We start from the raw sequence: 23,209 nt of genomic DNA, 5'->3' as shown, positions 1-23,209 counted from the left end.
TTTGCGTCCTTAGAACACTCCTTTTGAAGTAATTAGAAGGAGATGCTTTTATTCTTGTGTCAGATAGAGGGAAACAGAGGACTGCTTATCAGGCACGAAACTTTTCTTGATCTTATTTTTAATTAATTAACTGATTAAGTTTTGGCCATGCTGGGTCTTCGCTGTTCTAGCTGTGATGTGCGGGCTTCTCATTGTGGTAACATCTCTTGTTTCTGGGCACGGGCTCTAGGGTGAGGGCTTCAGTAGCTGCAGCACGTGGACTCAGTAATTGCAGCTCCCAGGCTCCAGAGCACAGGCTCAGTAGTTACGGCGCATGGACTTTGTTGCTCCGAGGCATGTGGAATCTTCCTGGGTCAGGGATCGAACTGATGTCTACTGCAGTCTACCAGGGTAGCCTGAAACTTTTCTGCATAATGGAATCACCTGGGGAGCTTTAAAAAAAATTCCAATGCCCAGACTGCATTCATGCCAGTCAAATCAGAATCTCTGTGGATGGGGTTCATAGTTTGTAAGCTTGCCCTCCCCAGAGATTCCAATATGCAGCCGAGTTTGAAAACCACAGTTGGAAATTGCTACTCACATCACGGGTCCTCTGACCAGCAGCACTGGCATCATCGGGAGCTTGTTAGGGATGTAGCATTCAGGCCCCAGCCCAAACCTGGAATCAGGATGTGGTTTTTAACAAGGTCCCCAGGTCATTTGCATGCATATTAAAGTTTGAGGAGCCTCGCCCGAGAACATGCCTGTCGTCTTCTAGTGAAAGTGCCTGCAGGGGTAAGAAGAATGCCTTTGTAGAAAGCAACCCACTGAAGGGAAGTTTATTTCAAACTCATATTTGCTGTAAGTTATGAAACAGAACTTTGAGTTGTTACAAGGCTTGCATTTTTACCCCACTTGTTTCTTGGAGCTCATTGGAGAAAAGGCATCACCGGCCTGGGGCTCCCAGGACAACTCGTGTTCTCTCAGAGCAGGTCTCCCATGGCTTTCATTTCACCTACGTCACCTCACTTGTTCCAGGATTGTCACACCATGGACTCTGGGCTGACTTTTATCGAGTCCCTTGCAGCTCAGCCCTGTTCACTGGTTTGTTCGTCCGCGTCGTTTCCCGACAGTGTCTGCTAGTGTCCTCCTGAGGTCAAATGTCACGGGGTAGTGTACATGTGATGATGCTATCCATTCCGGAGGCTTGACTCTCTGCTTTGCCATGCCATGTCCTGGGTGTGGGGCTGGGTGTTGGGGTACAGGTGCAAGGAAAATGTGCTCCTTGTTCTCAGGGAGCTTGTACTAGAAATACCTTGAGTTGCCAGGGGATCAGAGCTAGCAGGGACCTTGCAGCAGATGCATCTAGACTAACCCTCTTATTTTATTTATTTTTTAATGTAAGTGTGTTGTTGTTTTCCTTCCAGTTTTATTGAGATATGATTGACATACAGCACTGAATATGTTTAGGTATATAGCATAGTGATTTGACTTACATACATTGTGACATGAGGATCACCGTAAGTTTAGTGACCATCCGTCATCTCATAGAGATGCAGGATTAAAGTAGGAAAGGGAAATTGCTTCTGTGTGATAAGAACTCTTCGAGTTTACTCTCTTAGTAACTTTCATGCATAATGTACAACAAAGTTAGTTATATTTATCGTGCTGGGTATTGCATTCCTAGTACTTATTTATCTTATAGCTGAAGTTTGTACCTTTTGGCCACCTTCATTTAATTCCCCATCCTCCTACCTCCAGCCCCCACCTCTGGTAACCACAAATCTGATCTCTTTTTCTGTGCGTTTTTGACGAATAATTGACCTGCACTACTGTGTTAGTTCCTGTTACACAACATTATGATTTGATGTTTCTATACCTGTCAAAATAATCATCATGATAAGTCTACTTACATATGTCACCATAAAAAGATATTATGTAGTTATCAACTGTATCCCTCCATGTTGTTGCAAATGGCAAGATGTCATTCTTTTTTGTGGCTGATTAGTATGCCCCTGTGATACCTAGGTTGCGTCCACATCTCAGCCACTGTGAATAATGCCACAGTGAACATGGTGGGTGTGTATATTTTCTTCTAGTTAGTGTTTTCATTTTCTTCTGGCAAATACCAAGGAGTGAAATTGAACAACCATATGGCAGTTCTGCGTCTGAAGTTTTTGAGGGCTCTCCGTATTCTTTGCTGTAGTGGCTATTTCAAGTTACCTTCTCATCAGTAATCCACAAGGGTTCTTTTTCTCTGCATCTTCACCAAAACTTGTTATTTATTCGTGGTCTTTTTGATGATAGCCATCCTGATGGGTGTGAGGTGATAACTTCACTGTGGTTTTGATTTGCATTTCCCTGATGAGTACTGATGTTGAGCATCGTTTCATGTACCTGTTGGCGATCTGTCTGTCTTCGTGGGAAAAATGTCTATTCAAGTATTCTGCCCATTTTTTAATAGTGTTTTTTGTGTTTTGATATTTAGTTGTATGAGTTCTTTGTGTATTTTGAACATTAACCATTTGTCAGATACGCTGTTTGCAAATCTGTTCTCCGATTCAGTAGCTGGTCTTTTTCTTTTGTTGATGGTTTTCTTTGCTGTGCAAAAGCATTTAAGTTTGATTAGGTTCCATTGGTTGGTTTTTGCTTCTTGTGTTTCCCAAGGGGGCATATCAAAAAAAACATTGCTAAGACCAATGTCAAAGAGTTTGTCACCTGTGTTTTCTCCTAGGAATTTTATGTTTTTAGGTCTTCCATTTATGTCTTTAATCCATTTTTAGTTTATTTTTGTATATGATGTGAGAGAGTAGTCCAGTTTGGTTCTGTTGCATTCAGCTGTCTAATTTTCCCGAATTTATTGAAGAGGTTGTCTTTTCTCCATTGTATATTCTTGCCTCCTTTGTCGTATTAATAGATTAATTGCTGATAGAAGTACGGGTTCATTTCTGGGCGCTCTGTTCTGTTTCTTCATGCTTTGTGTGTGTGCTTGTGCACATCCCAGTACCATACTGTTTTGACTATTGTACCTTTGTAGTGTGCTTTGAAATCAGAAGCATGATACTTCCAGCTTTTCTTTTTCAAGATTGTTTTGACTATTCAAGATCTCTTCTGTTTCCATAAAAATTTAGAATTATTTGCTCTAGCTCTGTGAAAAAAAGCTAGTGATATTTTATAGGGATTGCACTGAATCTGTAGATTGCCTTAGCCTGTACAGTCATTTTAGCTATATTCATTCTTCCAGTCCATGGACACAGTATATCTTTCCATCTGTTTGTGTCCTCTTCACTTTCTTTCATTAGTGTCTTAGAGTTTTTAGAGTACAGATCTTTTACCTGTTTAGTTGGATTTATTCTTCTTGATATGATTGTAAATGGAATTGTTTTCTTACTTTCATTTCTTTGTGATAGTTTCTTGTTAGTATACAGAAATGCAACCAGTTTCTGCATATTAATTTTGTATCCTGCAACTGTGCCAAACTCATTGAGTTCCAGGAGAACCCTCTCATTTTATACATGAGCGGTCTCCCAAGAAGGGCCTTACCTAGGGTTGCACATTTGTATGATTGCACAAGTGTCTAGTGTCTGAATGTTTCTCAATTAAAATGCTGCTCAGCCCCTGGAGCATTGTCTGATCCCTATATCTCCTCCTCATGTCCTTCTCTACATGCTGCTCTTGTCCTGATTTTTCCCCTCTCTCCCAGGATGCCAGACAATCAGGAATCCAAAGGAGATGAGCACAGGAGTGTGAGAAAACTGTCAGAGACTCCTGCCAGAACCCAAACACTTAAGTAGCTGCCGCTATTTAGAGGGCACAGTCCTGATGAAACAATAAGGGTTGGGTGCTGTTTTCAGAGAAGTGCTGATTAATTTCCCCCTTTGCATGAAATGTCAGAACTTTGTCTTTCCTCTGCGCTGACTCACCAAGTGCCTCAGGAAAGGGAAACCCAGGCCACCTCCCCCACATCAGCTTAACTGAGCTGTTCCCCAAAGAGCAGGGCAGTCTTGTCCAGGTTTCCCAAAACTTACAGTGTGGCCCATGGCCCCCAAGGGCACCCCGTGCACCTCCAGCTTTCGGCATTTCCTCTGTAATATGGATACTGTCTGTACCTCTCCTTAGTTTCTGTGGCCACTGTCCATCTTCCCTTCAGCAGGATCTGAGTTCTGTGTTCAGGTGTGGCTGAAACCACCAAGGCCACGTTTCCTGCCCATTGCTCTGACTGAGCCTGCAGGTGTTTTGTCAGAGGAGACATGTTGACGCCACCCATTCCCCAGGGGATGGGTGGCCAGCAGCTCTCAGGACATCAGCAGCTCCCTGCTTTCCTCTCTGGGACCCCAGCCGGGGATTGCTGGTCCTTTTCTTCCTTTCCTTCTGTTTTTGCTGTTGTTCAGTTGCTCAGTTGGGTCCCACTCTTTGTGATCCCATGAACTGCAGTACGCCAGGCTTCCCTGTCCTTCACTATCTCCTGGAGTTTGCTCAGACTCATGTCTGTTGAATCCATGATGCCATCCAACCATCTCATCTTCTGTCATCCCCTTCTCCTCCTGCCCTCAGTCTTTCCCAGCATCAGGGTCTTTTCCAGTGAGTCAACTCTTCGCATCAGGTGGCCAGAGTATTGGAGCTCAAGGTTCAGCATCAGTCCTTCTAATGAATATTCAGGACTGATTTAATTTAGGATTGACTGGATTGATCTCCTCGCTGTCCAAGGCACTCTCAAGAGTCTTCTCCAGCACTACATTTTGAAAGCATCAGTTCTTTGGCTGTCAGCCTTCTTTATGGTCCAGCTCTCACATCTGTATGTGACTACTGGAAAAACCATAGCTTTGACTGTATGAACCTTTGTGGGCAAAGTGATATCTGTGCTTTTTAATATGCTGTTTGGGTTTTTCATAGCTTTCCTTCCAAGGCACAATCATCTTTTAACTTCATGGCTGCAGTCACCATCTGCAGTGATTTTGGAGCCCAAGAAAATAAAATCTGTCACTGTTTCCAAGTTTTCCCCATGTATTTGTCATGAAGTGATGTGTCTGGATGTCATGATCTTCATTTTTTGAAAGTTGAGTTTTCAGCCAGCTTTTTCATTCTCGTCTTTCACCATACTTTCTGCCGTTAGGGTGGTATCATCTGCATATCTGAGGTTGATATTTCTCCCAGCAATTGATTCCAGCTTGTGATTCATCCAGCCTGGCATTTCACATGATGTACTCTGCACGGAAGTTCAATCAACAGGGTGACAATCTATAGCCTTGATGTACCCCTTTCCCAATTTTGAACCAGTCTGTTATTCCATGTCTGGTTCTTACTGTTGCTTCTTGACCTGCATACAGGTTTCTAAGGAGGCAGATAAGATGGTCTGGTATTCCAATCTCTTTTTACTACCAAATTCACTGAAACGAAATATGGATCCTTGGTACTTTGTTGAGGGTTGGTTTGGGGTTGTTCGTTTGAATTAAAAAGTCTAATTGAGGGCCAGCTGTTGTACAGGGAAATCAGTTGTCTCCTGGCCAGTCATGCAGGGTTTATGTTGAGAAACATGTACACATATACAGACATCGCCTTATTCATCTTGTTAGCAAGGTATAGCCATCACTGCACTGTAACCATCTTCCCACCTTAAACCACTCCGTAAATAAGCTTTTTAATGTCCATGCAGAAGTCAGTTGGACCAGAAATCAAGAGGCCTGCATCCTGGCCCCAGCTTTCTTATTAGCAGCAGCCTCTCCACTCTGTAGGCCTCGGGGTCCTGACTGATAACATAAGAGATGGAGGTGGGGAGAGTGGACCAGATAGTATCCAAAGCTCTCTTCTAGCTCTAAAATCCCAAGAGTCCTGTGAACAGGTCAGATAGTAGTGGGCTCCAGGGTGGAGTGGAAGAGAGAGGGAGGGTTTGGGCAGGAGGGGAGGGTGGGAGTGAAGGTGAGATTATATTCAGAACAAGAGCAGGGTGCTTCAGAAAGGCTGCAGTTTGCTGTAACATACCAGCTGGTCTGTATTCCCTGCAGTCACTTCATGGGGCTAAGATCTAGGTGGTCAAAGGCTGCACACAGTGGGGGCAGCTGGTACTTTCTGAGCTGAGAAGTCTGAGCTCTGTGGGGAGTGTAAGGTGGACTTGAAGGTGTCACTCTGCGTTTCCTGTCTGGGGCTTGTTTGTCAGCATCTAGAGAGCATGAGAGTCAGACACGACTGAGCGTCTTCACTTTCACTTTTCACTTTCATGCATTGGAGAAGAAAATGGCAGCCAACTCCAGTGTTCTTGCCTGGAGAATCCCAGGGACGAGGGAGCCTGGTGGGCTGCCGTCCATAGGGTCGCACAGAGTCAGACACAACTGCAGCGACTTAGCAGCAGCAGAAGAAAGCATGCAGTTTCCCTCATAGGTCTGTCAGTGCTAATGAAAGGGAGGGCAGATGCCTTCCTTTTCATGGATTTCATGTGCTCATGAATGAGTGTGCACACCCATTGCGCATGGATTCAACCCTTGCTACTGTGGGGTAGTCGCTTAGTCATGTCCGATTCTTTGCGACCCCATGGACTGTAGCCTGCCAGACTCCTCTGTGTATGAGATTTCCCAGGCAAGAATACTGGAGTGGGTTGCCATTTCCTTTTCCAGGGGAATCTTCTCAACCCAGGATCGAACCCACGTCTCCTGGTTGGCAGGCAGATTGTTTCCTACTGAGCTATTTAGGAAGCCCGTTGAACCCTTGGTTAGTTCTTACTTCATCAGATATTTACTGAGCACCTGCTATGTGACAGGTACTGTGACTGCAGCACCAAGCAGGAAATAGTCTCCTAACCCAACTCCTGCCCCAGGAAGGAGTACTGGGGTAGGAGTACTTCTGTAGGGAGATTGACTGGTAAAGACTGTGCCAGGTTAAAGACGTGATAGCACCTCGAAGGTGGGGGTCCAGGTAGAGATGACCCAGCTCTGAAGGTGGAGGAAGGCTTCCCAGAAGAGGTGATACCTGCATGGAGACCTGAGGTGAGTAGAAGTTAGCTAGGCCAAGAGGCAAGGGCCCGTACTCCAGGAGAGAAAGAAGTAAATATTTCTGTATGGCTATGGGCTCTGCCATGTTTAAGATATTTCTTTCTAAAGCCAATGATCACAGTCTCGTGGAAGACTAGTAGGACAGAATGCCGTAGGAGAGGGCCGTGTGGAGCACTGGAGAGTACAGAGGAGGGAAGAAGGGAGCAAGCCCTGGCTAGGGGAGCAGCAAGTTTGGGTTGAGCCTCAAAGGTTGGATGGGCAGGAATAGAGAATGCTGAGGATTAGGGTACGCCAGTCTTCAGGGGCCATGGCAGGTACACTCTCAGTGGCAAGAGTGTGAGGCTCACACATTATTGGACGGTGGGGGTAGGGGGGCTAAAGACTGAAGGTGTAAGATTTAGAAGCTTGGTCCTAATTGGTAAGGACATGGGGCGCCAACAAAGACTTCTAAGCAGAAGACATTTAGGATTGAAATGTGTTACCTGAATCTGAGGAGGGAAGGGATTAATATTGGGAGCATGGTGGTCGTGTGGCTTACTTGAGAATAAATCATAGCTCAGAGGAAAGACAATGTCCTGTCTACAATTTCCTGATCCCAAAGATAAAAAAGAAGGAAAAAAAAAGCTATTTTCTAATCCTTAATTTGTCAGTAACAAGTCTAAACATGTTACATTTACTCACAGCTACTTCCCCCACTCCAAAAACAATGTACAATGCACAGTAAACATGGTGAAATAATGAGATTGTCAGGGATTATGAGTCACTGTTAGTTCTGAACCAACTGTCCTTTAAAGTCTCTGAGAATGACAGTGTATCGCATTTAGAAGATTATTTTTCATAATCCTTCTCAATGTTGTGATTTTCACGTAAAAGAATATCTTTTGAAGTAGCTTACATTCAAGTTATTTTGGAAATGCTGAAAGCCTTTTATATCAGCATTACTTACAGAAAAAGTTCAGAGCTTCCAGTGTTGGTTATAAAAATTCGTCTGCTGCCGCCACACCCAACCTCTCCAAATGGTTGTCACATTGGAGTAGTTAAAGCGAACGTAAATGGAGTCTGTTCTGTATCTGTCATCTCATATTCTTTTAGGTGCAGACAGCACTGACACTTTACATATTGAGTCAATAAGATTGTTTTCTTCCCCAAATCTCTTAATTGATAATGTACTCTAAAATATATCAAAATAATATTGTCTGCCAAGCTCTAGGCATAGTAGTTCCAGACTAGGTCATTTCAACACATGGAAAGAGTTTCTGCTGAATCCCTGGTGCCTGGGATGTAACTGATGCTTGGCAGAAGTGCAGTTTCACAGTGGATTTGCAGGATTGCTGTTTGCTTTCAGGGATCCAGCGTGGCTTTCATTCACTCGCTACATTGAGGGGGAAAAGAGCAAATTACAGATGTTGCTTTTCGCAGGAAATGTAAAAAGCACAGTTATTCTGATGATTTTTTTATACTGTGAACTTTAAAGAACTTCCTCTTTTCATTGTCTTTGTAGAAGGGGGAAACGTTCTCATGATAAACACAAAGAGAAGGATGGATTTTTTTTTTTCCAGTAAGCAGATGTACAGTGGTTTCCCACAACAGAGCCATGTTGTTGCTGTGCATGGATGTTTTTCTAAAACACTGGCTTTTATTTCCAATATATATATTTAAGGCTAATCGCTTCTTTGTTGGTGAAAGCTATAATTTCATGAGGAATGAAGATGGGATAAATACCACTTGAAGCAATGTTTAATGCTATTCCAGGGTGACCTTAGGACACATTTTGAGTTTTGTGCTCCAGTTGTTGTCTGGTACATATATTGAATTCTTGGCTTAAGACAACTAGTTTGCATATTTTAGATCTTCCAGTTTAATTATTCTGTTACTAATTACTTTCTTTAATAAACTTTTGATTTTAGAATAATTTTAGATTTACAGAAAAAATAATGGCAGTGATAGTATAGAATTTCCGTATATGCCCTCATCCAGTTTCCCCTAATGTTAACATTTTACGTGAGCATGATACATTTATATCAAAACTAAGAAATGAGCATTCACACATTACTATTAATTATAGTTTTATTCGGATTTCATTGGATGTTTCATTACTGTTGTTATTCTGTTCCAGGATCCAATCTAGAGTCCCATGTTTTATTTACTCTGTGTTCATTTTTTTATAATTAAATTTTTAAAGACCATCAAAATTTCACTTGCAAGAATAACATCTTAAGCATATGGCACTTTCCTGATATGTTTGTCTAATAAATACGTTTCCAAAATATCTTTGCAGAGATTGCCTTACAACATGTTTCCATGTTCTTCCGGTCAGAGCCAAAGTGGGAGGTGGTAGAACCATTGAAAGACATAGGTGAGAAACTGGTGTGCCCATTGTGTTAAAAAAGGATCACAGAACTGGGTTCTTTGTCATGCTTTCTTATAAGTATCCCAGAAAAGCTTTTATGCAGGTGAAATGCATAAGGAATGCAGGTGATGTCTTTTTTCGTCTGTTTCCATACTATTTGAGGATTCAGTCCTTAACTTTTATTAGTGAATGAATCTTGGTTGCAGACGCATCTGGGGATTTGGATGGTGGTAACTAAGTTTCAGAACCTTCAATTCATTCCTCTCTTGTCTTTTCCATTAAATCTAAACTGAAGTGCTGTTTTCCTTTTTCCATGAGTAATTTCTTTTATTTTTCAGTTTATTTTAGTGCAGCTTTTACCATTTCAGTATTACCAAACGGTTGCGTGCAGGTTCCTATATACCTATGAATAATGTTTCTGAACTTAATTTTTATTAATTATTTGGTCAGTAAAACAGAATCAGTTGATGTTAGATCATGTAGCTATAAACACATCTCCTTTTATGACAGGTTGGAGGATAAGGAAGAAATATTTCTTGATGAAGATTAAAAATCAGCCAAAGGAACGGCTAGTGTTAAGCTGGGTAAGCTAATTTTGTTTTGTTTTGCTTTAGACTAATTTCAGGGACTCCAGGTGGGTTTATGAAAAAGCAAGAGAACTAACAAGACAAAATTGTACTGTGCTGCCAAGAGATGTAAAGGGCCCCTTAGTCATACATCAAAGAGTCATTTTCAGTCACTTTGTTTATGCATATGGTAATATCAGTGTGACTACATTTCATCAGCTAGTAAATGTTTGGAAAGAAATACGAACAGCTTAAAATAGTTTTCTTGGACCTCTTTAGGACTGACACTTTGGCAGTTTTTTTTAAAAAAATGCTTGAGCATCATTTTTATTTTATCTATCACTTTGAGAGCTCTAGTGATACACTTGGTTAATAAAATTAGGTAACATTACAGTTAGGTGCTAGTATTTGTATGTTTATATACTCCAGAAAGGCCATGAGGCAACACAAATTACTGTGGTTTTCATCTTTGGTTTAGTAGTCATGTATTTGGACAGATTTTTTTTAAAAAGGAAAGGCTTGTAAGGAATTTTTCTTTTGAGGACCAAAACAGCACCCTGATATTTCCTCCCATGTTTGCAGGCTGACCTTGGTCCTGACAAGTATCTGTCAGATAAAGATTTTCAGTGTCTAATCAAACTTCTGCCTTCCTGTTTGGTGAGTACAAGTCCTTCTGTTACTCTTGATGCCGATGGCAGATTCACAATGTTTTCTTGTGGGTGGGTGGCGCTGAAAACACTCTCCAGGGTTGAGAATGGAGAGGTAGAGTGGATTTCTCTTCAGACTGGAAGTGCTCAGGGCTACTCCCATAGACCATTGGCCATTTAAATGACATTCATGACTTCCAGACCCCCCACAAAATGTGGTAATTTATTTAATTTTTTCTATTCATTTGGCCACGCCACATGGTATGCAGGATCCCTACCAGGGATCTCATCCACACTCCTTGCAGTGGAGACACAGAGTCGTGACCACTGGATTATCAGGGAACCCTGAAATATCGTTTTTATGTTTTAAGCAAATATCAGGGTAGGAAAGCACCCACTTCTCTGAGCCTCTTGTTCCTGGTGAGGATGTTTATTATCAATGAGTTGAGAGATCTGTTTCCAGCCTGAGAAAGCAGAACTGATGCAAATTTAGATTAACCAGAAAAGGGAATCTAATCCAAGGCTTTCAGTGGTAAAAACCTCGTGAATGTCTTTCAAAAGATATGCAGATATTCTTAAGGAAAAGACTAACCTGGCCAGAGAAAATTGAGTTAGTGTTGATACTCGTTTTTTGAAGAGAATGTCTTGTCAAGCTAGCAAGACCAAGTGTTTAATGTGGTGTGATACCTGGTGGAGAAAAATACTGTGGTCTTTGAGTCTGATAGGTTGTGTCACACAGGCTGTGAGCGTGCAATCCTAAATCTTTTTTCTTGGATACGCTCTTTTGAAAAAGAAGATAATGCAAGCTAGTGGTGCATATTCATTGCAGAAAGTCGGAAAGCACAGATAGGCAAAAATAAAATAAAATTTGCCCATAATTGCAAGTAACCTGAAGTATGGGCCAAAGTGTCATGTTCAATTGTTACTTCTCTGGAATTTTATTTTATTTTATTTTATTTTTGGCTGCGCCTTGTGTCTTGCGGGCTCTTAGTTCCCCAAACAGGAATTGAATCAAGGCCACAGTAGTGAAAGCCCAGAATCCTAACCACTAGGCCCACCAGGGAACTCTCTTACATGATTATTTTTGAAAAAAAATCATATAGATACTGTTCTAAAGCTTGATTTTTGTTGTTGTTAGTGGTATACCCATGAACATCTTTTGTTGTTAATAAATACAGTATAATACATCATTATTACTGACTGCATAAAATTATCATCGGCCATACCTCAGTTCACTCAGCTAATCCACTAGACGTGTGGATCACTTCTAGTTTTTTGCTTTTATTTTTTTTAAAAATGCCATGGTGAACAGTTTTAGCTGAACATTTGTACCCATTCTTAGTTATTTTTATAAGATAACTAAAACTAATTAATAAGCAGTCATAGGGAAGTTTTTTCTTTGAGACTATATAAGTAGCATCAGAGAAGGCAATGACGCCCCACTCCAGTACTCTTGCCTGGAAAATCCCATGGACGGAGGAACCTGGTAGGCTGCGGTCCATGGGGTCGCTAAGAGTCGGACACAGCTGAGCAACTTCACTTTCACTCTTCACTTTCATGCATTGGAGAAGGATATGGCAACCCACTCCAGTATTCTTGCCTGGAGAATCCCAGGGACGGGAGAGCCTGGTGGGCTGCTGTCTATGGGGTCGCACAGAGTCGGAAACGCCTAAAGCGACTTAGCAGCAGCAAGTAGCATAGTCTTTATCAAACCCACTAGAGATTTTCTAGCTCCATCATTTCTCTTTTATTTACTGGTTGGCATTCTACTATAAGGAAGAGCTTCATGTTCTCTCTTTTTTATCTATTTATATCAGTATGAATTCCAAGGATTTTTATTTTATTCATTGGGTTTCTTTTTGAGGTGATGAAAATATTCTAAAATTAGGCTGTGCGATAGTCACACAGCTCTGAATATATTGAAAACCATTGAGTTGTATACTTTCAACAGGTGAGTTATATTGGGATGTGAATTGCATTTCAGTAAAGCCATGAAAATATCCCCAACAGTTGCTTTGTTGTGATGATCGGGAGGAGCTTCATGATCAGTTTTCTGTATTTCCCTGGGCACCCCCTTCCATCCCCCTGCCCATCCAATCCTCACACAGTCCAGCTCCCAAGGGTTTAAATCTTCCTGATACTCCTTTGAGCTCAAGGCCATTGTGATACTTGAAGTCATTTAGTCCGTGTATCCACAATTCCAGGTCACATGAGGACTTTTCTTTCAGTCATTAAATAATTTGTCTTACTCCCCACCCTGCTTTGTTGACATCCATGTCTGCCTCTCAGGAGGGCAGTGTCACTCATCATATTGCACACTCCAGCAGAGGGACAGGAAGACGCATGCTCGCTGCTCTGGAAAAGGGCCAGACGCTGAGAGACGCTGCCATGGCTTGTTTTCTGGCTGTCACGCTCCCTGGCTTATCGCTAGACAGCAGTGTGGAGTGTTAGGCAGCCCTGTGAGGGGACACACATTGGTCCTGGTTCCCGCTTGGCTGCTCTAGAATTTGGCTTTTTTTTTTTTTTTTACCAAGTTACAGAGGCCGAATATTAAAACCACCTTTCCCAAAACTCAGACTTCCCCTTTCTTGCACCACACTTTTGCCTGAACTGTGAGACCACGTTAAAGCAGATACCTTCCCTTGGAGAGCTTAACTTGTAGTCACTTCGCTTAATCACTGTAGTTTACCTTGGTTCTCTCATCTAAAAAATGAGTTAGTAATTGATCATCTGATAACTTGAAAATACCACGTGTTCAGGGAATGTTCTGCATTTATGTGCAATTAAACTATCAAGCTGGCACTTGATTCTGTATAACCAGATCCTAGATCCAAAAGGAACCTAGATGCTGATGCAGATCAAATGTGAATTTCTTTTTTTTTTTTGTTTTGGCAGCACCCTTACATCTATCGTGTTACCTTTGCCACAGCTAACGAATCCTCAGCATTGCTAATTAGAATGTTTAATGAAAAAGGAACCTTGAAGGACCTGATCTACAAGGTACTGGTGGTGCAAGTTCCTGGTCATCAAGAAGTTCTCAAGTCCCTTAAGAACCTGTAATTGATACTTGATCCCTAAGCTTCTAGAAGCTAGGCCCCGAGGATTTAATTTTAATTTTATTTGGAATTTATATTTATTTTAGCAATAGAAACTACCCAGTTTGGCTAAAGAGCATTCCTTTACCCACATGAGGAAAGGTTGAGCATTTCATGATTATGTCCATTAGATTGTAGGCTGCTCTTAGGTCAGTTTTAAAGTTTAACTTTTTTTGTAAAGGGATACTGAGAAGCTTTACAAACAAACTCATAGAAAAAGAGATCCGATTTGTGGTTAACAGAGGTAGGAGAGGATATTTAAGGAAAATTAGATGAAGACAGTTAAAAGGGTAAGATGGATAAATACTAGAGGTGTAAAACACACCATAATAAATGCCATTAACACGGCATGCTTGCTAAGTCACTTCAGCTGGGTCTGTTTCTGTGCTGCCTTGTGGACTGTAGCCCACCAGGCTCTCTTGTTCATGGGATTCTCTAGGCAGGAATACTGGAGTGGGTTGCCGTGCCTTCCTCCAGGGGATCTTCCCAACCCAGGGATCAAACCCATGTTTCTTATGTCTCCTGCGATGGCAAGCGGGCTCTTTACCACCAGTTCCACCTGGGAAACCCATAATTAACACTGCTATGTGTTGTTGGTTTTTGTTTTTGTTTTTTTAAAAGCAATACTGAAGAATTGTAACAGTATACAAGATTTGGGGGTCTGCTAAAGTGAAGACCAGGAACATCTTCACTGGACTAGAAAAAGGCTGGAACCCTGGTCAGCCTCTTTCTATTAACTGTGCAGGCTGCTGTGTTTAACAGCCCATGTCCTGCCAGCTGGACTCATCGGATGCCCGCAGCCTCTCAGTGTGTCCTGTCTGTTCAAGGAGGCCATGTGTGTGTGGAGTCCAACCCCGCTACTGCCTTCTTTTGTGCTCTTTGTTCCTTTCCAAAGGCAAAACCAAAAGACCCATTCCTGAAGAAGTACTGCAGCCCTAAGAAGGTTCAAGGCCTTGAACTCCAGCAGATAAAAACATATGGGCGGCAAGTATTAGAGGTAAGAGGTATCTGACTTTTAAGTTGCATTGGAATTTCACCCAGCATCACAGTATTCTTTTGGGAAAGTTTTCAGGCAATATCTAAAATAGTTGAAATTATCTGGTCACATACAAACTGGTGGCATTGTCATATTTTACCCCCAAAAGCAAATATTTGAGACTAAAGCAGTAATCTAGACCAACACAGTTCCAAAAGCTTAGCTATTGGAAATTCCTAAATTAGTGTGTGATTTTTAAGAACTTTATTGTGTGAATACCAAGTTTTATGTTATTTCTGGTTGATTTATCTTTGTGCCAAGATTCTTGTTTTTGTTATATCCTATACGTAACCATATGGCCCCCTTACAGAAGTAAAACTAACGTGAAAAAGCCTTTCCCACATCACTCTCTAGAGCAGCAGTCACCAAACTTCTTGGATTACACAATCCTATCAGTGAAAACAATTTAAGCATAAACACTCCCATGTTATATATGTTTAATTTATATACATATATATATACTATTAGTAATGTATTTTGTCCAGTATAAGTTAAGAAAGAATGAGATTAAAATCAAAACAGACAGGAGACTTCTGTGGTGGTTCAGTGGTTAAAACTGTACTTCCAACTCAAGGGGTGGCAGGTTCAAACCCTGGTCTGGGAACTAAGATCCCACATACCACGTGGCATGGCCAAAAAGTTAAAAAATAAATAAATGAAGAACAAAAACCAGAAAGGCTGTAATACTTTCTTCTGGTTCTCAATGGATCGTCCTGGGCACCTGCTTCAGCAGGGCACTGCTGTGGTTCACCAGGTCTTTTGCAGGGCTGTATCCAGGTGGCTCTGTCACTGGCTGAACCACTGTTTATGAAATGGCAACTGAAAAGTTTGCTTCTTTTTGTGGGAGGCTGTCATGTGTTCCTATTAATAAACAGCCAAATATATTCTGAGGTAAGACAGGACTAGAGATGTTTTCAGCTCAACCCCTCTTCCTGAATAATTGGCAGAAGCCCTGGCAGGATAGCTTTATTCATCTGTGCGGGAGGATCTTTGCCCTGAAGAGAGTTGGGATGTGGTGCTTAGGGAGAGAAAGTGCTTACAGTAGAGGCTTTTGGCATCAGAGCTGTTAACCCGAGCAGATACAGGCCGCTTCTCTGTTCTTTGGAAATGAGGGAACTTGGCTTGGAGTGTCCACAGCTGGAAAGCACTCAGCGTCCGTCTCTTTTCCAAAGAAATGCACAGACATGTACTCTTTCTTTAGGAATCTCTCCAGTGACCAGTTAGGTCTTGCTTCAAAATATATTGACTGAAAAAGCAAAGTTTAAGCTTGTCTTGTATCGAATGAGTTGGAGGGGAGTGTAACCACTACATACTTTTCCATAGGTCCTAAAGTTTCTACATGACAAGGGATTCCCTTATGGGCATCTTCACGCTTCCAACGTGATGCTGGATGGGGATACCTGCCGGCTGCTGGACCTGGAGAATTCCTTGTTGGGCCTTCCTTCCTTCTACCGATCATATTTCTCACAGTTCAGGAAGATCAATGTAAGTTGATGAAAGTGATGAAACAGCAGGCTTATTTTTAGGTGTAAGTTATCCCCATGGCAGGATGCATGATCTGTCCCTGTTAGAAATGTGTGCTAAGCAGGGATGGGTATGGTTGGGGCAGGCACGCCTGTTGGCCCTGTCTCTCCCACGGCACTGCTGTATCTGAGAGATTGGTTGGGCAGGGCCAAGGAAGGGTAGAACCTCTGACCACACCATCGTGAAGGGTAGGACCAAGACTTTTGGTCAAAACGATTCTTGTGAGCTTTTACAAAAGGCCTCGAGTGGTCACTACCAGTTGTGGGTGGGGTTGCCTCTGGGCCATGTTTCTTAGTGGAAGCCCAGGGCTAGGGATTCACAGAGCCAAAGCCCTCTGCTGTCTTTTCTTCTGCAGACATTGGAGAGTGTGGACGTCCACTGCTTTGGCCACTTACTATATGAAATGACTTACGGACGACCGCCCGACTCAGTGCCTGTAGACTCCTTCCCTCCTGCGCCGTCCATGGCTGTGGGTCAGTATGGGGTTTGTAAGGGTCTCTGGGCCCTGGTCATGCTCGGAGCTTCTCGCCCCCTTTTCCAGAGTCCAGGGAAGGTCCAGAGGAAGTTACTGTGCTCCATAGCCAGGAAGTCTTACCAGGAAGTAGAAGTTGCGGGAGTAACTTTCTTAAATGTATTTCACTGAAAACTCAGATTGCTCATCTGTCAGGCTGTCTGAAATCTCAGGAGTCCTTCTGTAACATGCGTCAGAATTTGGGAAGCAAGAGGATGTGAAGAAAAGTATGGCTAGTGATAGGTCTAAGCAGAAGCTAGGAGCAGACAATGTGCACCCAATCTTGTGGACTCAGGCAGAGTCGGGAGGTATCCCAAGGCTGGAGGGGGACCTGCAAGGACAACCACAGGCTGGACACCCGGCAGAGGACAGCCCGCCAGGCCCAGATTAGGAAAGGCAGGCAGGAAACCCTGGATCCAGGAGTTCTCCCAGCATCACTGAGGGGCTTCTGTAGGAAGGAGGGATGTCAGGGCTGATGCAGAGTCACTCAGGGACCCTTTCCTCCCCTCGACAGCCAGCTCACAACCTCCTGGGGTGGGGGTGGGGGCGCAGGGCAGCTTTTGGAACATCGCGCCTTCCACGCATTCAGGTCAACCTCCACCAGTGTCTGTTTTGTGTCATGAGATGGTTCCAGAGAATAGTCCCCGAGACTGCTTTGGGTTGAATTTGAACAGCTGAAATGGAACAGTGACCTGCAAGTTAAAAAAAAAAAGGAAGAAAATCTGGCTGTTTTTGTAAATAAAGTATATGGGAGGATGTACATAGTCTGTGTGCAAATATTATATACCAATTTGTATAAGAGACTTGAGCGTCTGCAGATTTTGGGTATCTTTAGGGCTTCCCTGGTGGATCAGAGGCTAAAGCATCTGCCTCCAATGCAGGAGACCTGGGTTCAGTCCTTGGGTCGGGAAGATCCCCTGGAGAAGGAAATGGCCCCCCACTCCAGTATTCTTGCCTGGAGAATCCCATGGACGGAGGAGCCTGGAGAACTACAGTCCACGGGGTGGCAAAGAGTCGGACACGACTGAGCGACTTCACATTCGCTTTCACTCACTTAGGGATGGAGAGGTTCCTGAACCAGTGTCCCAGGGAGACTGAGGGAAGACCGAATGTAATAAGCGATAATTTTGCAAACTTGCTCCATATGAAATGTCTTTTTCATTTGTGATAATTATTTTTTCCTGGTATAACCAAGTACTATATTAAGTTTAGAAGTTTGCCTCAGTTTCCTTGGATGTATCTCTTTACATAAAGTAAGAATTCATTTGGATATGTGAAGAGTTAAATGTGTATATTTGTGTGGGTAAAAAGCATAATGTTAATAATAGTTATTTCTGAGTGGTCAAATTATGAATGGAAAAAAAAAATCTGGCTGCTTTTGTTTACACCTTCCAAGGTGTTGGATGGTGAGATACCAACAGTTGGCGCTTCGTATGTTGGTTTTGACTAAAAAGCAGGCAAGCAGAGACGTGTCTTTCAACTTCAGAATTTTGCTCATGTATGGTGTTTACTTCTCTTTTAAGAGAGCAAACACATTTATGAATGATATCTTGAGTCCTTCCTCCAATTATCTGTGCAGTATACTTAGCTCTCTGTCAGCATGTGGTTCTGGAACCATTTTTATTTTTTTTGAGTCATCGGGAGTTGTTGGCATTGCCAGCAGCCCCCCTTCGCCCTCCACCCCCTGCCACCACGTATGCCATCTGTCTGTGCGTGAAGAGTTTTGACATTGTCCTGATGAGCCTGCAGACAGTTGTTGAGATGTGGTGTCAAACTTTTCATCACCAAGAGGGTTTGCCAGCACGTTCTGTGGAACTAAAATGTGTATCTGTTCATTTCAAGTGGCCGTGTTGGAGTCCACGCTGTCTTGTGAAGCCTGTAAAAATGGTATGCCCACCGTCTCCCGGCTCTTGCAGATGCCGTAAGTCAATCCCACGCCTTGGCTGTAACTTCCTAACCGTGTCGAGCCCCGGACCACTGGCCCAAGCGTCCAGTCCCAGTAGAGACTCATCTACGGTCCCCGCAGAGTCTGTGTGGCCTGCTTGCCAGTGGCCACTTGCCACGTGACACCCTGACCTTTCCTCGTGGCCTCTGCGCACTGTAGTCTGACTGCTCTGTCTTCACACCCATGCCGTCTTCACGTGTGTCTTCATGTGTCTCTCTCCCTGTCCACGCAGGCATTGTGTGCGTGGACACACGGCAGCCCCCCATTTGGGAAGTACTGAAGGGGGCAACCCTGTTTCCGTTCATCGCACGGCCCACAGTGGTGGCTGCTTCACTAGGCGCTAGTCAGGCAGGGTCTGGCCTCCAGGCGGAGGGCTGCCTGGCTTCGGCCTCCCCTGCACCTGTTTATTCATTTGCTCCCTGGGTAGCGTCTGTCTGATGTCTGACATGTCCCAGGCCCTATGCTGGGGCTTAGAGATGAATGGTCGGTTGAGGTGGGTCGCATAGTGCTCTGGGGTCTTTTTTAAGGTGCATGTTCTGCTCCTTCACGGAAAGACAGCAGGATGGTTCAGAAGCATGTGTCTGAGTTTAGACAGACCTGGGTGTGGGCACAGCTTTAGCGCTTTCCCCAGGTGACCTTGGGCAGGTTTCCTAACCTCGGGAAGCTGAGTTTCCTCATCTATAAATGGGGATGATAATAGTCTCCACCTCAGAGTGCTGGTGGGAGGATTTATTGAGATGATTCCTCATACAGGCCCAGTTACTTAAGAAGTGCTTATTAAATGATAGTTATGCAGCTTCTATTTTGTGCTCTGACATGTACCCAGTGCCCTGTGAGCAGGTGTATTCGGGAAACAATTACATGAGGAAATGAAGCAGGACAGCTTGAAGTACATACAACCCGAGTTCGGGGGAGGCGGTGATAACTTCAGATTCCTTGTGTTCCAGTGGGTCTGTTCCAGTCCGAGGCCCTGGGGAGGATGTGCTGTACAGAGCAGCCCAAGCCCCTGTCCCGTGGATGTGACTTTTCAATGTTTCACTGACGCTGGGGCATCCCTCTGTGAACCAGGCACAATCAGCAGCAGTGCCAACGTGGGAAAATTATTGTAGTCGTTTTCACCATTCACTTGTAGAACACATCCCCTTGTAGTTAGGAAACAGCCTCTATCCATGTCAGTTTACTTGGGTTTGCATTTGCACCCCCTGCTTCAAAGCACTTACATTTTCCTCCCAGCATTCCAGTTCTAAAGTGAATCCAATTTTTTTTTTTTTTTTCCTTCACTAAAGTCCTTCTATCCTGTGGGCTTCAGCCTGGGATAGCATTTAGCGAGGTGTGAATTCTGCTCAGTTAAAAATGTGTTGTCTGGGAAGTAAGTGGACCCCTTGGCCTTGAAGGGGAGAGTTTTGTCTCCACCTCTAGGCCGCCCTGGGAGCGCTGTGGGGAAAAGTTAACCCTGTCTCTTCTACTTGAGATGTAGTTACCCTTTTTCAAAAAGGGGAGCAGTTCAAGGAAAGACTTATGCCAAACCATTTGAGCAGTGCCCAAACAACCATTTAGTCAGAACAGTTCAGAATTCCTCACACTATTCTTTTTAATGGCATACTTTGAAGGAGAGAATTGATATTCTCCAAAAGCTGCTATTTCTTCTTAAGAGAGCATGAGAAGCACTACTTTTCCTTAAAAGATTATTTTCTCTCGTTGGATTCCAATCAAAACAATTCCTTTTTACTTACTCACACATTTTTATTATATTGAACTTTAGAATAAATTTTATCCTCCTCTGGGACCAAAAAAAAAAGGAAAATCAATCATTCTGTTTAGAAATATCTGCTGCATATTATTAATTGCAGTATAAATAATGGGCTTCCGTGGTGGCGCAGGTGTAAAGAATCTGCCTGCAGTCCTGGGGCCCCAGGTATGGAAGGAAATGGCAACCAGTCCAGTATTTTTGCCTGGGAAATCCCATGGACAGAGGAGCCTGGTGGGCTACAGTCCATGAGGCCACAGAGTTGGGACAAGTCTGAGTGACTAACACTTTGACTTTTCATAACCATAATAAGTAACTTGCAAATTTCTTTTCAAAATGCAAATTAATTTACATGAGAAGACTGTTGGCCCTCAGTGGGGAAGTCACGGTCACTACAAAGCTGACCCAGCCCTCCTGCTGAGCTCGGAAATAATGGGGAGTTGGGGTTTCTGGAGGTCACTGTGGGTGGCCTGGAAACTCCTTTGAGTTTATTGATAAACCTGAGGCGGTAGGTCAGACCGGGGCTGGGGGGTGAAGTGGGGGTTGGGGGGAACTTGATGGGCTAAAAATGTCTCATTCTGCTCTGGTTCTGTTCTGAAAGTACACCTTGTTTAAGAAAGATATTTCTGTTTCTTTTCTTTACAGATTATTCAGTGATGTTCTGCTCACGACTTCTGAAAAGCCACAGTTTAAGGTAAAACAAATTAGTTTTTTATTCAATAAAGAGAAGATACAATATTTATAATAATGTGGAGTGGGAAAACACATACTTAAGAGTGTTTTTATCGATTTTGGGGGGACCTAAGTGAGGACAGTAGCTGGGGGACAGCCTCCCTCACAGCTCTAAGGAACGACTGTGAAGAGGCAGGGGAGCAGCCAGGATATATATGGACTTTTTGCTGGAAAAACCCCTTGTATTCAAGCATAAAAAGATGCTGCTAATCACAAAAGACAGACATCTCCAGTTAATGATTTTAATCGCTTTTTTTGTGTGTGAAAGATGCGGAAATCTGGGGCCATTGGAATTCTCCTTGGTGCGAGACAGACATCTCCAGTTAATGATTTTAATTGCTTTTTTTGTGTGAAAGATGCGGGAATCTGGGGCTGTTGAAATTCTCCTTCGGTGTGGTGCGCACCTGAACTCTCTAGGATCTGCTTTCCTGTTTTTCTCCACCCTGAGTTCTTACACCCCCAACCCCCAGGGGTGGGCAGTTGCAGTGGGTTGCAGCTTAATCTTCGAGGAAGAGGAATGGCCAGCAACATCCTTCGTTTCACATAAAGAAAAATTGAAAATAATCTAAATGTTTTACAATCTTGAAGTAGTTTAATAATTTACAGTACGTGGATTGAGTGTGTTTTATCTAATGAAAGTGAAATTTACAAAGACATTCTAGCAGCATGGAAGGTGATTATTGTTTGGGCTAAGGGAGGAAAGCAGAATATAAAATACAGTGTGTAGGAACTTCCCTGGCGGTCCATCGGTTACGGGTCTGCGCTTCCAATGCACGGGCACAGGTTCGATCCCTGGCTGGGAAATTAAGATCCCACGTCCTGCGTGGTATGGCCAAAAAAAAAAAAAAAAATAGTGTGAAAAAATGCTTCTGTCTAGAATAAGGACTGGAAGCAAGTATCCTGGGAAGTAGCCAGGCTATGCAGTGTTGTGGAAACAGTAGGAGATTTAGAGCTCCCCAAAACCAAGTTGTTGCCTTACTTTACTTTGGTGATAGCCTCTAATCACCTCCCAAAGGTTCCATGACATTTGACTCTTTGGACCAGGTCAGTTTTTACTGCTGGGGCTGCACTGTGCATTGTGGGATGTTGAGCAGCACCCTGGCCTGTGACCCCACTAGAGGGGAGTGGTACTCCCTGTCCACCTCCACATTGTGTGGCAATCAAAACTTCCTCCAGACGTTGCCAGCTGTCCCCTAGAGAGGGGAGGAGGGCAAGATCACCCCCATTTGAAAGCCACTGATGTATGGGCAAAGACCTGTTCTGTGGGTCTATGTTTACTCGTGTAGAGTTGGTGAGTAAAACTGTTTACTCGTGTAGAGTTGGTGAGTAAAACCTGACTGCTGTCAGTGGACAACTGAGATGATCCAGAACACGTAGTACAGGGCTGGGCCCCGCTCAGCGCTCACTTTTAGCATTGTTTTGGATAGTAGTGTGTTGCGAGTATGCTCAGTCATGTCTGACTCTTTGCAACCATTTGGACTGGAGCTTTCTAGACCCCTCTGTCCATGGGATTTCCAAGGCTAGAATACTGGAGTGGGTTGCCACTTCCTTCTCCAGGGGATCTTCCTGACCCAGGGATTGAGGCTGCGTCTCCTGCATTGCAGGCAGATTCTTTACCACTGAGCCAAAGGAAGACCTTTGGGTGGTAGACTGAAGGGTAATTCTCTTTCTCCTTTCTACAGTCCCCCCAAACCCATAATCTTACAATGAAATTAAATTTACTGGGGAAAAAGAAAACACCAAACAAGGTGGTGTCTGAAGATTTTATAGGCAAGGGAGAGGCTTTCTGCTGTCCTGTTTTGCCAGTTAGAGGGGGCTTCCCCGGTGGCTCAGATGGCAAAGAATCCACCTACAGTGCAGGAGACCTGGATTTGATCCCTGAGTTGGGAAGATCCCCTGGAGGAGGGCATGGCTCTAGTATTCTTGCCTGAAGAATCCCCATGGACAGAGGAGCCTGGTGGGCTACAGTCTGTGGGATCGCAAATAGTCAGATAGGACTGAGCGACTAAGAAGAGCACACAGCAGAAAGAATAGCTTCTTTGGATCTGAAGTTGGAACAAAAGAAAACCTTTGGAATTCATGTATTTTTTACTG

At 43.5% G+C, this 23,209-nt stretch overlaps 1 protein-coding gene across 13 annotated transcripts in view; it reads left to right on the top strand.

Annotated features, from left to right (window-relative positions):
- PXK (PX domain containing serine/threonine kinase like) overlaps positions 1-23,209 on the top strand; it is an 86,281-nt gene that overhangs the window by 42,110 nt on the left and 20,962 nt on the right. For all 13 annotated transcript variants that reach the window (XM_042236000.1, XM_015102348.3, XM_015102347.3 and 10 more), the window contains 9 exons: positions 9,241-9,318; positions 9,823-9,896; positions 10,461-10,535; positions 13,421-13,525; positions 14,516-14,617; positions 15,980-16,141; positions 16,536-16,653; positions 18,534-18,612; positions 21,029-21,077. In XM_042236000.1, coding sequence (XP_042091934.1) covers positions 9,241-9,318; positions 9,823-9,896; positions 10,461-10,535; positions 13,421-13,525; positions 14,516-14,617; positions 15,980-16,141; positions 16,536-16,653; positions 18,534-18,612; positions 21,029-21,077 — 842 coding nt within the window. The remainder of the gene's footprint in view (positions 1-9,240; positions 9,319-9,822; positions 9,897-10,460; positions 10,536-13,420; positions 13,526-14,515; positions 14,618-15,979; positions 16,142-16,535; positions 16,654-18,533; positions 18,613-21,028; positions 21,078-23,209) is intronic.

Source organism: Ovis aries, chromosome 19, assembly GCF_016772045.2.
Source record: "Ovis aries strain OAR_USU_Benz2616 breed Rambouillet chromosome 19, ARS-UI_Ramb_v3.0, whole genome shotgun sequence".
In the NCBI taxonomy this organism is placed as follows: domain Eukaryota; kingdom Metazoa; phylum Chordata; class Mammalia; order Artiodactyla; family Bovidae; genus Ovis; species Ovis aries.
The sequence above is the reverse complement of the archived record's forward strand: the minus strand, read 5'-3'. Positions and strand labels throughout refer to the sequence as shown.